This window comes from Colossoma macropomum, unplaced genomic scaffold (genome assembly GCF_904425465.1).
Source record: "Colossoma macropomum unplaced genomic scaffold, Colossoma_macropomum, whole genome shotgun sequence".
Taxonomy (NCBI): domain Eukaryota; kingdom Metazoa; phylum Chordata; class Actinopteri; order Characiformes; family Serrasalmidae; genus Colossoma; species Colossoma macropomum.
Genome location: NW_023494798.1, coordinates 6,997,535 through 7,012,061, shown reverse-complemented (window position 1 = coordinate 7,012,061; position 14,527 = coordinate 6,997,535). Strand labels below are relative to the sequence as shown.

Sequence of the window (14,527 nt, the reverse complement as noted above, 5' to 3'; positions counted from 1 at the left end):
TAAGAATTCTGATGTAGAATTATTACCTAAAATTGTTAAAAGCCAGATGAACTGAAACTTCATTTTAATTTGGCAATAAACATTCTTATCTATTATCATTTAAGCTGTGTATATGAAAGACTTACTTATAAAATGTTACAAACTAAAATAAGGAATGTAGATTATTAATATGCACTGATGTACACATAAACCTTACAATAAATCAGCAAACCAGAGGGCTAATTATTCAATTTGTGTGAGAGTCTCAAAGAGACTTGGAGGGTCCTTTACCCAAAAGGTGTTTCTTTGTATTCTGCTCTGGTCTAAACATGATTATGAAACACTTGGGAGCAAAAATACAAGTAAACAAACCAAAACTTGAGGCCAGAATAGCAAATATCTCTACAGCTACAGTGAATTTTCCAGGAGAGCTGACATAAGCTGGGATGAAGGTGATCCAAACTGCACAGAATATGAGCATGCTGAATGTGATGAACTTGGCTTCATTAAAGTTATCAGGCAGCTTCCGTGCTAGAAAAGCCAAAATAAAACACAAAAGAGCCAGAAATCCTATATAACCCAGCACAGCCCAGAAACCTACAGCTGAACCTAATCCACATTCCAGTATTATCCTTTCCTTGTATTGCTTTAGATTTTTGAAGGGGAGAGGAGGAGAAATTGTCAACCAAAGAACACAAATTAGAACCTGTATGAGAGTGAAGATGAGAACACTGAGTCTCTGTTGTGGAGGCCCAAACCATTTCATGGCATTACTGCCTGGAAGTGTAGCTCTGAAGGCCATTAACACCACTATTGTTTTCCCCAGAACACAGGAGATGCAGAGGACGAAGGTGATCCCAAACGCTGTGTGGCGCAGCATACAGGACCACTCAGAGGGCTGACCAATGAAAGTAAGTGAGCAGAGGAAACACAGAGTCAGTGAGAAGAGCAGCAGGAAGCTCAGCTCTGAGTTGTTGGCTCGGACGATGGGAGAAGTTCTGTGTTTATAAAAAACAGCAGCCACACATACAGCTATGAAGGCCCCAGTGATGGAGAACACTGTCAGGATGATGCTCAGAGTGTCATCCCAGGACAGGAACTCCACAGGCTTGGGGAGGCAGCTGTCTTGCTGGGTGTTGGGCCAGAACTCATGAGGGCAGCGCACACAGTTCAAAGAGTCTAAGAGATGCCAAAACATATTCAGAACCTTATGTTGGAAAGAAACCAAACTGAATGAAATCAATCTATGACAGTTTTGAGCAGAATTTGTCAACATATTGTGATGCACAACCTGTCATGTTACTGATCTCTCCTTCTGCACATGGTATACAGTCATAGCAGCAGACTGGCTTTCCTTTCTGCACAGCCTTCCTGGTTCCTGGAGGACAGCTCTCACTGCACACAGATCTTGGCACCTAAAAGACATTTGACAAACACAAATCATTCATTTTCTGACAATCAGAATGTGATGCACAGATGAGTCTTTTTTGGTCTGTGTTGTCAAACCCAATTTTGAAATTCATTAATTGGGTGAAGAAATCACAAAATATATTTAAAAACCTTCTTGTTTTGTAATTGTTCACTTTGTTTCAACTAGACACACGTCGATACTTTTATTTTTCTTCTGATATCACTTAATGAACTAGAAGGCGTTTTAATTGGTTTGCTGGTTTCTGTTTATTAGCGCATATTTTTTTTTTTTAAATACATATTAAATAAAGATGATTTGGGGTTGTAACTTGTTAAGTTAGTGCTGAATTTTATGTTTTATTATGTTTGCATCTTTATTAGAGCTATTTTCATATGAACTGTGCAGGTGTTTTGTCTAATAATTTACCATTTCAGCCTATATTATGGTTTTTAATAAGGCAGTAAGTTAAAAATAGCAATGAAACCCTCTGTGATAGTAATTGTTTTACAGTCTATTGCTTGTTATAAAAGGAGCAGTGCAGAGCTCTTTGTTATCAGTATTCATGGACGGCTGTCATGACGCAAGTGGTTAAAGCAAAGCATAAATAATGTATGAATATTATTATAATTAATATTAAAATTGATTTTTTTCACATTTTTTTTTTACTTTGAAATATTGATAATCAAGTCATTTAAGGCAATCAGATACCAACAAATAAGTTTAATCACTTATGCAATTGTGAGTTGCAATTACTACTAACGTTTAATTACGTTTAATAAAATAATCAAAGTTGTGAATAAATACTTTGAATTTCATTACTTTTTTGTGTATAAAAAATGTATTTTCTTGTTTTTTTCGCATTTTTTTAATATTTATAAATTGATTTCATGAACCTGAAATTACTTGGATGCAAGGTTAATTTGGAAAATGTTTTGAAGCGAGTTTAAACAACAATTATTGCATTTAACGAACTTACTGCCTTAATTACTTTGAATTTGCTAACTGACGTGGGTGTACAATCAAAGATGGTACCTCGGTCTGTCCCGCCATCCAGCTGATGGCTCTGCTCATACTGAACTCCTGGCCTTTGGGTCTGGATGAGTCATAGTAGCCCACAGTCACGAAACCCAAACCACCATCTTTCTTAACCTGCCAGTTTATGAGCTCGTAGACGGCCACAGGATCTCCACTGGAATCAAACGAGACCTGATAGCCATTCTTTGTAGTGAAGTTCACTCTCTTGAGATGGTCAAGAATCTGCAGCGGAACACATAAACTGACAAACTGTCAACAGATCTGTGATTTTAAACTGTGAACGCCGATCAATTCTTTCAACATATTACAAAACATACAATTTATTACTGAAAATTATTGATAAAGTGGTTCATTGTGAATACATATTTAGGAATTCGATCACAGTGCCAATTAGAGACTCACGAATTTAAAACCATTACATTTAGCTAAAAAATATAAACCAATGAAAAGCGATGTCTATTTGTATTGTTTGAATTGGTAAAATAAAAATATCCTGTGATAATTAATATCTTTTTTCAATTGTTACATTAAAGATGTTTGTCGTGTTGTGTACGAAAAATTGCTAATCAAAGCAGTGGCTTAGCAAATCCTGAAGAATGATCTTCATCAAAAGGCACAAGTTCGATGCTGGATCGCCAATGTATATTTTAAAGGTGGCTACATTAACATGATTGTAAATAGGTACAATAATTTCTTAGAATAAATCTTTCCCCCACCTTAACAGAAGGTCTTTTTAGACTGCTTCCTGTAGGGATATCTCAGAGGACAGAACAAAACTCTGGGAAGTTTGCAATTAGTTAAATATGTCACACACACACACACACACATACATATATATATATATATATATATATATATAAGTTGTCGATGTAACAATTATAATACTATTTTTGAAAAATAATAAAACTAAAATTATTCTGAATATAGGGCAAACTAGGTGACTCTTTTTAAACATTTCAGTTTCATACCTGCCACGGTGTGAATTTAGCGCTCTTGTCACACTGCGTGTCATTACAGATAACACCGTGGATGGCATGCGCTATGGCATACGTAGCTTTGTACACCAGGTTAGTGACGCGCAGCTCCGACGTCTCTGTATATGGGTTCTGTAGCGCGCGGATATCCTCGCTGCCGTCACATTCCCGCGCGCCCTCTGAGGAGCCTTTTAGGCTACAGCTGAACGAGCTCTCCCAAAACTCCGTTAGCAGAGGCGATTTCAGTGCTTGTTCTGGAGAGAGATCCAGAAGAAACTCACGAAGACCTGGAATCACTGAGCGGGGGATCCCAAATCCTATCGCCCCAGCGCACAAGTTAAAGCGCAGAAACTCTGGATCCATAATCCACGCTTCACTACCGATCCACTGAAGGGGAGGCAGCGGCTGTCTTATCAGCTCCTCTAACAGAAGCCTCAATTCGCCTTCGTGAACAAACGCTACTATTACCCGAGCTGTTGATCTGCGGATGACGTTTGCCACTCTCTCCAGTTTACTGCGCGGCTGTGTTCTGTAAAACACCTCGGAGTACTCCACACAGATGCCCTCCTCCTGCGCAGCCTTTAGAAACGACGCCATTCCATAATTCCCATAGTCTGTGTCACTGCGCACTGCCCCAATCCATGTCCAGCTAAAATACTTGACTATTTTTGCTAGTGCGGCCGCTTGGTGGTGGTCACTTGGTATGGTCCTTAAGAAGGCAGGAAACTGGCGCTTATTGCTCAGACATGCGCAGGTTGCGTAGGGACTCACCTGTTATTCAATATATATATAAAAAATAAGCGTCATTTGAAAAGCGGGATTTATTTCTAGCGCATTTTTATGGGTATCAATGTCTTTCATGAATTAAAGCTAAACACAAATAATTAATTTTGCACCATTTAACACAGCCTATAATCACCTGCGGAATTCCAAAAAGACCCAACATTCTAGTCATGCTAATCGAGGGTGTGGAAGAAGTCTCTCCCACGAGAGCAGGAACAGCTGCAGCTGCAGATTTTGAACAGGAATCAGTATCATTGTAAAATGGTTCCATGCCGTTTGCAAACTGAAAAGCAACTTTAACTGCCATCGGCACTTCGGTGCAGGAGTCGTGTATCTGGTATCCTAACGTGATTCCCGGCAGGAGATCTGTTCTGTTGTTGATCTCGTGGATGGTGAACTCCATGGCACGAGCGAAGCGTAGGTGTCTGAAATTCATACTGTTTCAGAAACATAAGATATATTAAGAATCACTGAAACAAATTATTTTATACCAAATACTTTTAGACGTCAATAAGTCAATAAGTAACGCGTGAATGTAAACAAAATGGATCTCTGATTATTATAAATTTTCTGCTATGCTCTATTCAGCTTTTCACTCCACACTCACAGACAGACCTCCCAGAGCACTGTAGCTGTAGTGGCGGTCCGGTGTAGCTGTTCTGCTCTGATCTCGTGTAGTAATGAAATGCGAAAAGCCCCCCAATCACAAAATCGCCATTCATATAAAAACCAGGCGTCTGAGGATCAGCCCACAGCCTGCAGCTGACCAGGTCAGATTTACATCCTCCTGGACTGAGCCCAGTTATCCACAGCATTGATCCAAGCATCATTAAAATTGAAGTGCTCTCCATGGTCTGCTCGGTAGCTCTCAGCTCCCTGAAGGCCAGAGTGACTGCCTTTATATAGTCTCCTTCTTATGATAATATGTGGGTGTGATCTCGGCCTCAGGAGGCGTGGTTTTGTCTTGATTAGTAAATGCAATGAAGGACATAACTTTTGTATTTGTTTGTCTGTGCAGGGTCTCCTGAAAATAACTACATATGGCAAGTATGACTGTTGCATGTAAATATTTTACAATTGCAATTGTAATTGACCCAAAATACCAAATAAAAAAATCCCCAAAATTGTAGTCGTCTAAGGGTTAAATAGTAATTCTAATTATAGATACAGTTGTGTGAAAACTGTTTGCCCCCTTCCTGATTTCTTATTCTTTTGCATGTTTGTCACACTTAAATGTTTCAGATCACCAAACAAATTTAAATATTAGACAAAGATTACACAAGTAAACATAAAATGCAGTTTATAAATGAAGGTCTTTATTATTAAGGGAAAAAGAAATCCAAACCTACAGGGCCCTGTGGGAAGAAGTGATTGCCCCCTAAACCTAATAGCTGGTTGGGCCACCCTTAGCAGCAACAACTGCAATCAAGCATTTGCGATAACTGGCAATGAGTCTTTTACAGCACTGTGGAGGAATTTTGGTCCACTCATCTTCGCAGAATTGTTGTAATTCAGCCACGTTGCAGGGTTTCCGAATATGAACCGCCTTTTTAAGGTCATGCCACAGCATCTCAATCGGATTCAGGTCAGGACTTTGACTAGGCCACTCCAAAGTCTTAATTTTGTTTTTCTTAAGCCATTCAGAGGTGGACTTGCTGGTGTGTTTTGAATCATTGTCCTGCTGCAGAACCCAAGTGCGCTTCAGCTTGAGGTCACGAACAGATGGCCGGACATTCTCCTTCAGGATTTTTTGGTAAACAGCAGAATTCATGGTTTCATTTACCACAGCAAGTCTTCCAGGTCCTGAAGCAGCAAAACAGCCCCAGAACATCACACTACCACCACCATATTTTACTGTTGGTATGATGCTCCTTTTCTGAAATGCTGTGTTACTTCTATTCCAGATGTAATGGGACATACACCTTCCAAAAAGTTCAACTTTTGTCTCGTCAGTCCACAGAGTATTCTCCCAGAAGTTTTGGGGATCATCAAGATGTTTTCTGGCAAAACTGAGACGGGCCTTTATGTTCTTTTTGCTCAGCAGTGGTTTTCATCTTGAAACACCATTTTTGCCCAGTCTCTTTCTTATGGTGGAGTCATGAACGCTGACCTTAACTGAGGCAAGTGAGGCCTGCAGTTCTTTGGATGTTGTTGTGGGGTCTTTTGTGACCTCTTGGATGAGTCGTCGCTGCGCTCTTGGGTAATTTTGGTCAGCTGGCTACTCCTGGGAAGGTTCACCACTGTTCCATGTCTTCGCCATTTGTGGATAATGGCTCTCACTGTGGTTCGCTGGAGTCCCAAAGCTTTGGAAATGGCTTTATAACCTTTTCCAGACTGATAGATCTCAATTACTTTGTTTCTCATTTGTTCCTGAATTTCTTTGGATCACAGCATGATGTCTATCTTTTGAGGATCTTTTGGTCTACTTCACTTTGTCAGGCAGGTCCTATTTAAGTGATTTCTTAATTGAGAACTGGCGTGGCAGTAACCAGGCCTGGGTGTGGCTAGGGAAATTGAACTCAGCTTTCCAAAGATGTGATAAACCACAGTTAATTTATGTTTTAATCTTCACACAGGGCCCTGTAGGTTTGGATTTCTTTTTCCCTTAATAATAAAGACCTTCATTTATAAACTGCATTTTATGTTTAATTGTGTTATCTTTGTCTAATATTTAAATTTGTTTGGTGACCTGAAACATTTAAGTGTGACAAACATGCAAAAGAACAAGAAATCAGCAAACACTTTTTCACACCACTGTATAACATTTGTATTTGTTTGTCTATGATGTATTGGATTATGTCCTGCTGAAGTAAGGAATCCTGGCTCGCATTCAGAGGTCACAGTGCACAGTGAGCAGATGAAACAGAAATTGGGCACAACTGTACTCTCTCAATTCCAAGCGCAAGTTTGAGTTTACGTGTCGCAGTTATTAGCTATGTAGACACTTAACTTAAGTACATTTCTGTTGCGAAATCCACACTGACGATGTCCAGCCACACTGTTAGACCACTTCTTATTATATAAATTTACACACTAACACTAGGTACAAACTAGGGTTAATATTAGTACCACGTTAAGACTTAGGACTAGAGTCAGGGTTAGATTTTGACTTAGTATAGAGATTAAGGTTTGGGCAAATTAAAGTAAATTTGTTTGACAATTAGTAGTGTTTAAGACAATTGCAAGATAAGCGTCTTACTAGCCTTACAGCGTACTCTGCATATAAAGTTTGACCCAACTTTTCCCCTCAATTTTGCCAAGGTGAATATCTATCTATCTATCCACTAGATTTTTTGAAACAAGCACGTAGTACATCATCTACAGATATTTAATTCATTAGAACACTATTTTTTATTACATTTATTATTAATACCAATGTTGGGCTTGTGAACAACCTACTGGAAAACCCATAGAACTACTAAACTGTTTCTGTTGGTTCCTTGTAGTTTTGCATTGTGTTTTGGCTTTTTAATGGGTCAATATCACAATGTCCCAAAGGTTTAACAGGGGACCAATGGCTGAATGTAAATTCACTTGATGGTTCACTGATGGGACCTACACATATTCTACTAGAAACCAGTGGTCTTTATTGGACGCCATTAAGCCACGTCTCATTAGGAAGCAAAACTAACATTTATTTCTAAAGGATTTTAATGGTCCTTTTCTCAGCAAAGCAGAGTGATGTTTAGATTTCAGTCGAGATTTAGTGTTCAGAATAGGTGAAGGTTGGTAAAACGCAATTACAGTTACGAGTGGCAATTTGGGGTCCATGCACTAACAGCTCAATAAGGCCTTATGGAGTTTGGACCAGGGAGGCATTATGACACCTAACGCAGTTTGAGATGTGAACTAATTATAAATTTAAAGGGAGTCAGATGGTACTAGAAGGTCTTTCATTTTGAGCAGTGTTGTTTAAATATGAAATATGCCAAAGTTCTCACATACATGTGGATTGTTTCAGAGAGGGTAAATGTGTTACCGTAAATCTTGGATGGTTTTCACATTTGCCTCAAGACTACAACAAACATTTTTTGATGACATTTCTCCGCACCGGTCAAGCCCAGCACTGAGAAAGATGGCAATGTCCGCCCATCCTCGTGGTGAGCCAAGTGCAAAATGCTTATCATCTGAATGCCCCCATAAATGGGCCTATTAGGCAGAGTGGAGCTAAGTGAAAAGGAGTTGGACTTGACTTTTGATCAGAGGCCTTCAACAAAGGTTTTTCTTGGTATAATAAGCTATATTCTTTGAATGAATAAGTCAATATGCTTGACAAGGAGTCCAACTTATAAAGATTCATTAGTTATTAGAAGGTGCTTTCATAGACTTACTATTTAAGTTTCATTTTGATCAGTCAATGTTATTGTACAGTCAAATACAATAATATGGTATAATTGTTTTGGTTCAATTTTAAAGTATTTTCATGAGACTGTCACAAATGATCCAGGATACTTGGTTAATTTTTAATCAAAAATGTACTTAGAGTCTGTAAATTAAAAAAAAAAAAATCCTTATGCAAAACTTGAAAAGAAAATATCAACTCAAATTTATTTGTAGAAATTGCGTGTTTAAATTGTCTAGGAGGTAAAAATGCAAGAATGTAGATGGTGATACTTTCTATAGCTCATTACTGAGTAAAAATAAATGATTAGCATAAGGCACCAATGTTTTTAACTTATTTTCTGTCAGCTGGATTCAGGATAAGGGCTAGAAGTCTGAAACACAACAAGACAAAATTTATTTTCAATTTCAAATTGACTAGCATGTTTACCATTAGTAGGTTTAAAATTCAAAATCAATGTAAATGGATAGACACAGATACGTATTATTAATCTTGTAATGATATCTGATGCAATGTTTATAAATGCCTGATTTCTTTCATTTTGAGTGAAATACATGTAAAACATTCAGGATCAAGGATTTAAGTTGTATTAAAAGCTGCTTACTGAAAGCTAATTGGCTATTGGTGGCCAAAATTGAAAGACTACCTTAGAATAATGCATTTAGTAGCCTGAGAAATTTAATATTTCAAAACAATGTGCTACTTGAGAATTTTAGCCAAGTTGCAAAATAAGTATATATGTAGGATTTACAGTGAGCTATATAAAAAAAAAACAAAAAAAAACTTACAGTTAAAAAGTTACTCTAAGAATCCTGCAACCTCCATTTGAATCACCTGAGATGCGTGAAGCCCCATCTTTTCTAACTGTCCTTGGACAGTTCAGAAAATCACCTGACAGTATCTGCCAATTCAGGTCAGTCAGTAAAATCCTACCACCGAATATCAATTAGAAAGTTGCTTCCCATACATGTTTAATATCGCATTTGATAAACAAGACACCCTCAATTCTATAATAAAAACTTTCAAGCAGGATTACTATCTAAAAGTGCTGAAAGCCAGATGAAATGAAACTTCATTTTAATTACGCATTACACATTATTATCTATTATCATTTAAGCCGTGTATATGAAAGATTTACAAACTAAAATAAGAAATGTAGATTCTTATTATTATGCACTGATGTACATATACACCATACAAAGAATTAGCATATGTTATGCTAAACCAGAGGGTTAATTATTCAATTTGTGTGAAAGTCTCGAAGAGACTTGGAGGCTCCTTTACCCATAAGGTGTTTCTTGGTATTCTGTTCTGGCCTAAACATGATTATGAAACACTTGGGAGCAAAAATACAAAAAATCAAACCAAAGCTTGAGGCCAGAATAGCAAATATCTCTACAGCTACAGTGAATTTTCCAGGAGAGCTGACATAAGCTGGGATAAAGGTGATCCAAACTGCACAGAATATGAGCATGCTGAATGTGATGAACTTGGCTTCATTAAAATTGTCAGGCAGCTTCCGAGCTAGAAAAGCCAAAATAAAACACAAAAGAGCCAGAAATCCTATATAACCCAGCACAGCCCAGAAACCTATAGCTGAACCTAATCCACATTCCAGTATTATCCTTTCCTTGTATTGCTGTAGATTTTTGAAGGGGAGAGGAGGAGATATTGTCAACCAAAGAACACAAATAAGGACCTGTATGAGAGTGAAGGCGAGAACACTGAGTCTCTGCTGTGGAGGCCCAAACCATTTCATGGCATTACTGCCTGGAAGTGTAGCTCTGAAGGCCATTAACACCACTATTGTTTTCCCCAGAACACAGGAGATGCAGAGGACGAAGGTGATCCCAAACGCTGTGTGACGCAACATACAGGACCACTCAGAGGGCTGACCAATGAAAGTAAGTGAGCAGAGGAAACACAGAGTCAGTGAGAAGAGCAGCAGGAAGCTCAGCTCTGAGTTGTTGGCTCGGACGATGGGAGAAGTTCTGTGTTTGTAGAAGACAGCAGCCACACATACAGCTATGAAGGCCCCAGCAATGGAGAATGCTGTCAGGATGTTGCTCAGAGTGTCGTCCCAGGACAGGAACTCCACAGGCTTGGGGAGGCAGCTGTCTTGCTGGGTGTTAGGCCAGAAATCAGGAGGGCAGCCCACACAGTTCAGAGAGTCTAAGAGATTCCAAAAACATATTCAGAACCTTATGCTGGAAAGAATCGCAAGGGAATGAAATCAAACTATGACAGTTTTGAGCAAAATTTCCCACCATATTGTGATACACAACCTGTGTTGTTACTGATCTCTCCTTCTGCACATGGTATACAATCATAACAGCAGGCAGGCTTTCCTTTCTGCACAGCCTTCCTGGTTCCTGGAGGACAGCTCTCACTGCACACAGATCTTGGTACCTAAAAAACATGTGACAAACACAAATCATTCATTTTCTGACAATCAGAAAGTGATGCACAGAAAAATGTTTTTGGTTTGTATTGTCAAATTGTCACTTGTTTTACAGTCTATTCCTTGTTATATAAGGAGCAGTGCAGAGCTCTTTGTATTCAGTATTCATGGACTGCTGTTATGAACCATGTGGTTAAAACAAAGGAAGGAATTAATTTATTAATTTAATTAATTAATATTATCATATATATATATATATATATATATATATATATATATATATATATATATATATATATATATATATATATATATATATTACTTTTTTTCTTTGAATTATTGATAATCCAGTCACTTAAGGCAATCAGATTCCAACAAATAAGTCTAATCACTTAGGCAATTCTGACTTGCAATTACAACTAACGTTTTATTATGTTTACTTAAATAATCAAAGTTGTGAAGAAATACTTTGAATTTCATTACTTTTTTGTATATACCAAACCATAAACCTGTAAATTGATGTCATGAACCTCAACTTACTTGGATGCAAGTTAAATTTGGAAAACGTGTTGAAGCGAATTTAACCAACAATTATTGCATTTAACTAACTTACTGCCTTAATTAATTTGAGTTTGCTAACTGACGTGGGTGTACAATGAAAGATGGTACCTCGGTCTGTCCCGCCATCCAGCTGATGGCTCTGCTCATACTGAACTCCTGGCCTCTTGGTCTGGATGAGTCATAGTAGCCCACAGTCACGAAACCCAAACCACCATCTTTCTTAACCTGCCAGTTTATGAGCTCGTAGATGGCCACAGGATCACCACTGGAATCAAACGAGACCTGATAGCCATTCTTCGTAGTGAAGTTCACTCTCTTGAGCTGGTCGAGTATCTGCAGTGGAAAACATATAATGACAAACTGCCAACGGTATTGTGGTTTTAAACTGTGAACTCTGATCAATTGTTTCAACATATTACAAAACATACAATTCATTATTGATAAATATTGATAAAGTGACTCTTTGTGAATACATATTTAGGAATTCGATCACTTTAGTGGCAATTAGTGTCTCACAAATTTAAAACCGTTAAAATGAGCTCAAAAAATGAAAAGTGATGTCTATTTAAATTTTTTGTATTGGTAAAATAATATATATCAGGTGATAATCTTTTTTTTCAATTGTTATATTAGAGATTTTTGTCATGTTGTTTATGAAAAATAGCAAGTCAGAGCAGTGGCTTAGCAAATGCTGAAGTATGATCTTCATTAAAAAGTACAAGTTCCATGCTGGATCGTCAATGTATATTATAAAAAAATGTTATATTAACATAATTGTAAATATGTACAATTATTTCTTAGCATACATCTTTCCCCAGTATTAATGTAAGGTCCTTTTATCATGTACTATCATGTGTTTTTAAAAGACCTTGACTGGTGTTACTCATGAAATAATAAGTGGTGTTAAATCTGGAACAAAGAACCCACGCCGATTGCCACCGCGATGGTAAAGTGGTCCACATAACATAAACATAATAATATGAAAAATATAATAAAAGTAAAACCATAGTATTCTGAATATAGGGCAAACTAGGTGACTCTTTTTAAACGTTTCAGTTTTATACCTGCCACGGTGTAAATTTAGCGCTCTTGTCGCACTGAGTCTCATTACAGATAACACCGTGGATGGCATGCGCTATGGCATACGTAGCTTTGTACACCAGGTTAGTCACGCGCAGCTCCGACGTCTCTGTATATGGATTCTGCAGCGCGCGGATATCCTCACTGCCGTCACATTTCCGCGCGCCCTCTGAGGAGCCTTTTAGGCTACAGCTGAACGAGCTCTCCCAAAACTCCGTTAGCAGAGGCGATTTCAGTGCTTGTTCTGGAGAGAGATCCAGGAGAAACTCACGAAGACCTGGAATCACTGAGCGGGGGATCCCAAATCCTATCGCCCCAGCGCACATGTTAAAGCGCAGAAACTCTGGATCTATGATCCACGCTTCGCTGCCGATCCACTGAAGGGGAGGCGGCGGTTGTCTTGTCAGTTCCTCCAACAGAAGACTCAATTCGCCTTCGTGAACAAACGCTACTATTACCCGGGCTGTTGATCTTCGGATGACGTTTGCCACTCTCTCCACTTTACTGCGCGGCTGTGTTCTGTAAAACACCTCGGAGTACTCCACACAGATGCCCAACTCTTGCGCAGCCTTTAGAAACGACGCCATTCCATAATTTCCATAGTCTGTGTCGCTGCGCACTGCCCCAATCCATGTCCAGTTAAAATACTTGACTATTTTTGCTAGAGCGGCCGCTTGGTGGTGGTCACTTGGTATGGTCCTTAAGAAGGCAGGAAACTGGCGCTTATTGCTCAGACATGCGCAGGTTGCGTAGGGACTCACCTGTTACGCAATATATAAAAACAAGAAGCGTCATTTAAAAGCTTGGTTTTATTCTAGCGCATTTTTGTGAGATTTAGTGTGCCTCACAACCTAACGCTAAAAACAAATAATAATTTTGCACCATTTAATGCAGCCTATAATCACCTGTGGAATTCCAAAAAGACCCAGCATTCTAGTCATGCTAATTGAGGGTGTAGAAGAAGGCTCTCCCACGAGAGCAGGAACAGCGGCGGCTGCAGATTTTGAACAGGAATCAGTATCATTGAAAAATGGTTCCATGCCGTTTGCAAACTGAAATGCAACTTTAACAGCCATCGCCACCTCAGTGCACGAGTCGTGTATCTGGTATCCTAACGTGATTCCCGGCAGGAGATCTGTTCTGTTGTTGATCTCGTGGATGGTGAACTCCATGGCACGAGCGAAGCGCAGCGCCCTGAAATTCATACTGCTTAGAAAGATAAGATACATAAAGAATCACTGAAACAAGTTATTTTATACCTAATACTTTTAGTCGTCAATAAGCAGCCAGTGAATGTAAACAAAATGGATCTCTGATTATTATCATTTTTTTCTGTTATGCTCTATTCAGCTTTTCACTCCACACTCACAGACAGACCTCCCAGAGCACTGTGGCTGGAGTGGCGGTCTGGTGTAGCTGTCCTGCTCTGATCTCGTGTAGTAATGAAATGCGAAAAGCCCCCCAATCACAAAATCGCCATTCGTATAAGAACCAGGCGTCTGAGGCTCAGCCCACAGCCTGCAGCTGACCAGGTCAGATTTACATCCTCCTGGACTGAGCCCAGTTATCCACAGCATTGATCCAAGCATCATTAAAATTGAAGTGATCTCCATGGTCTGCTCGGTAGCTCTCTGCTCCCTGAAGGCCAGAGTGACTGCCTTTAAATAGTCTCCTTCTTATGATAATATGTGGGTGTGATCTCGGCCTCAGGAGGCGTGGTTTTGTCTTGATTAGTAAATGCAATGAAGGACATAACTTTTGTATTTGTTTGTCTGTGCAGGGTCTCCTGAAAATAACTACATATGGCATGTGAGACTGTCTCATGTAAATACCTTATAATTGCAATTGTAATTGTAATTGACCCACAATACCAAATAAAATCCCCAAAATTGTAGGCTTCTAAGGGTAATATGGTCATTCTAATGAGACATATAACATTTGTATTTGTTTGTCTATGATGT

The 14,527-nt window shown here is 38.8% G+C and overlaps 2 protein-coding genes across 2 annotated transcripts; both read right to left on the bottom strand.

Moving 5' to 3' along the window:
• Nucleotides 1-244: 244 nt before the first annotated feature.
• LOC118818547 (extracellular calcium-sensing receptor-like) lies at nt 245-5,968 on the bottom strand. Its single transcript, XM_036585792.1, has 7 exons — nt 5,902-5,968; nt 4,786-4,900; nt 4,319-4,619; nt 3,394-4,170; nt 2,423-2,647; nt 1,271-1,394; nt 245-1,158 (listed from the first exon to the last, which is right to left on the bottom strand). The coding sequence occupies exons 1-7, from the start codon at nt 5,951-5,953 to the stop codon at nt 245-247; spliced, it is 2,508 nt and encodes an 835-aa protein (XP_036441685.1). The 5' UTR covers nt 5,954-5,968.
• Nucleotides 5,969-9,764: 3,796 nt separating this feature from the next.
• On the bottom strand, nt 9,765-13,771 carry LOC118818545 (extracellular calcium-sensing receptor-like). Its single transcript, XM_036585791.1, has 5 exons — nt 13,472-13,771; nt 12,551-13,327; nt 11,595-11,819; nt 10,810-10,933; nt 9,765-10,696 (listed from the first exon to the last, which is right to left on the bottom strand). Exons 1-5 carry the CDS (start codon nt 13,769-13,771, stop codon nt 9,765-9,767), a joined length of 2,358 nt encoding a protein of 785 aa, XP_036441684.1.
• Nucleotides 13,772-14,527: the final 756 nt, after the last annotated feature.

Coding starts and splice junctions, on each gene's coding strand:
- LOC118818547 (XM_036585792.1), bottom strand. CDS start 5,953: ATGAATTCTGCTGTTTACCAAAAAATCCTGAAGGAGAATGTCCGGCCA. Junction 4,620..4,785: donor TCTGGGAGGTCTGTCTGTGA/GTGTGGAGTGAA, acceptor TTTCTGAAACAG/TATGAATTTCAGACACCTAC. Junction 1,159..1,270: donor AGAGATCAGTAACATGACAG/GTTGTGCATCAC, acceptor GGCATCTCTTAG/ACTCTTTGAACTGTGTGCGC.
- LOC118818545 (XM_036585791.1), bottom strand. CDS start 13,771: ATGAATTTCAGGGCGCTGCGCTTCGCTCGTGCCATGGAGTTCACCATC. Junction 11,820..12,550: donor CTAAATTTACACCGTGGCAG/GTATAAAACTGA, acceptor TTTCCACTGCAG/ATACTCGACCAGCTCAAGAG. Junction 10,697..10,809: donor AGAGATCAGTAACAACACAG/GTTGTGTATCAC, acceptor GGAATCTCTTAG/ACTCTCTGAACTGTGTGGGC.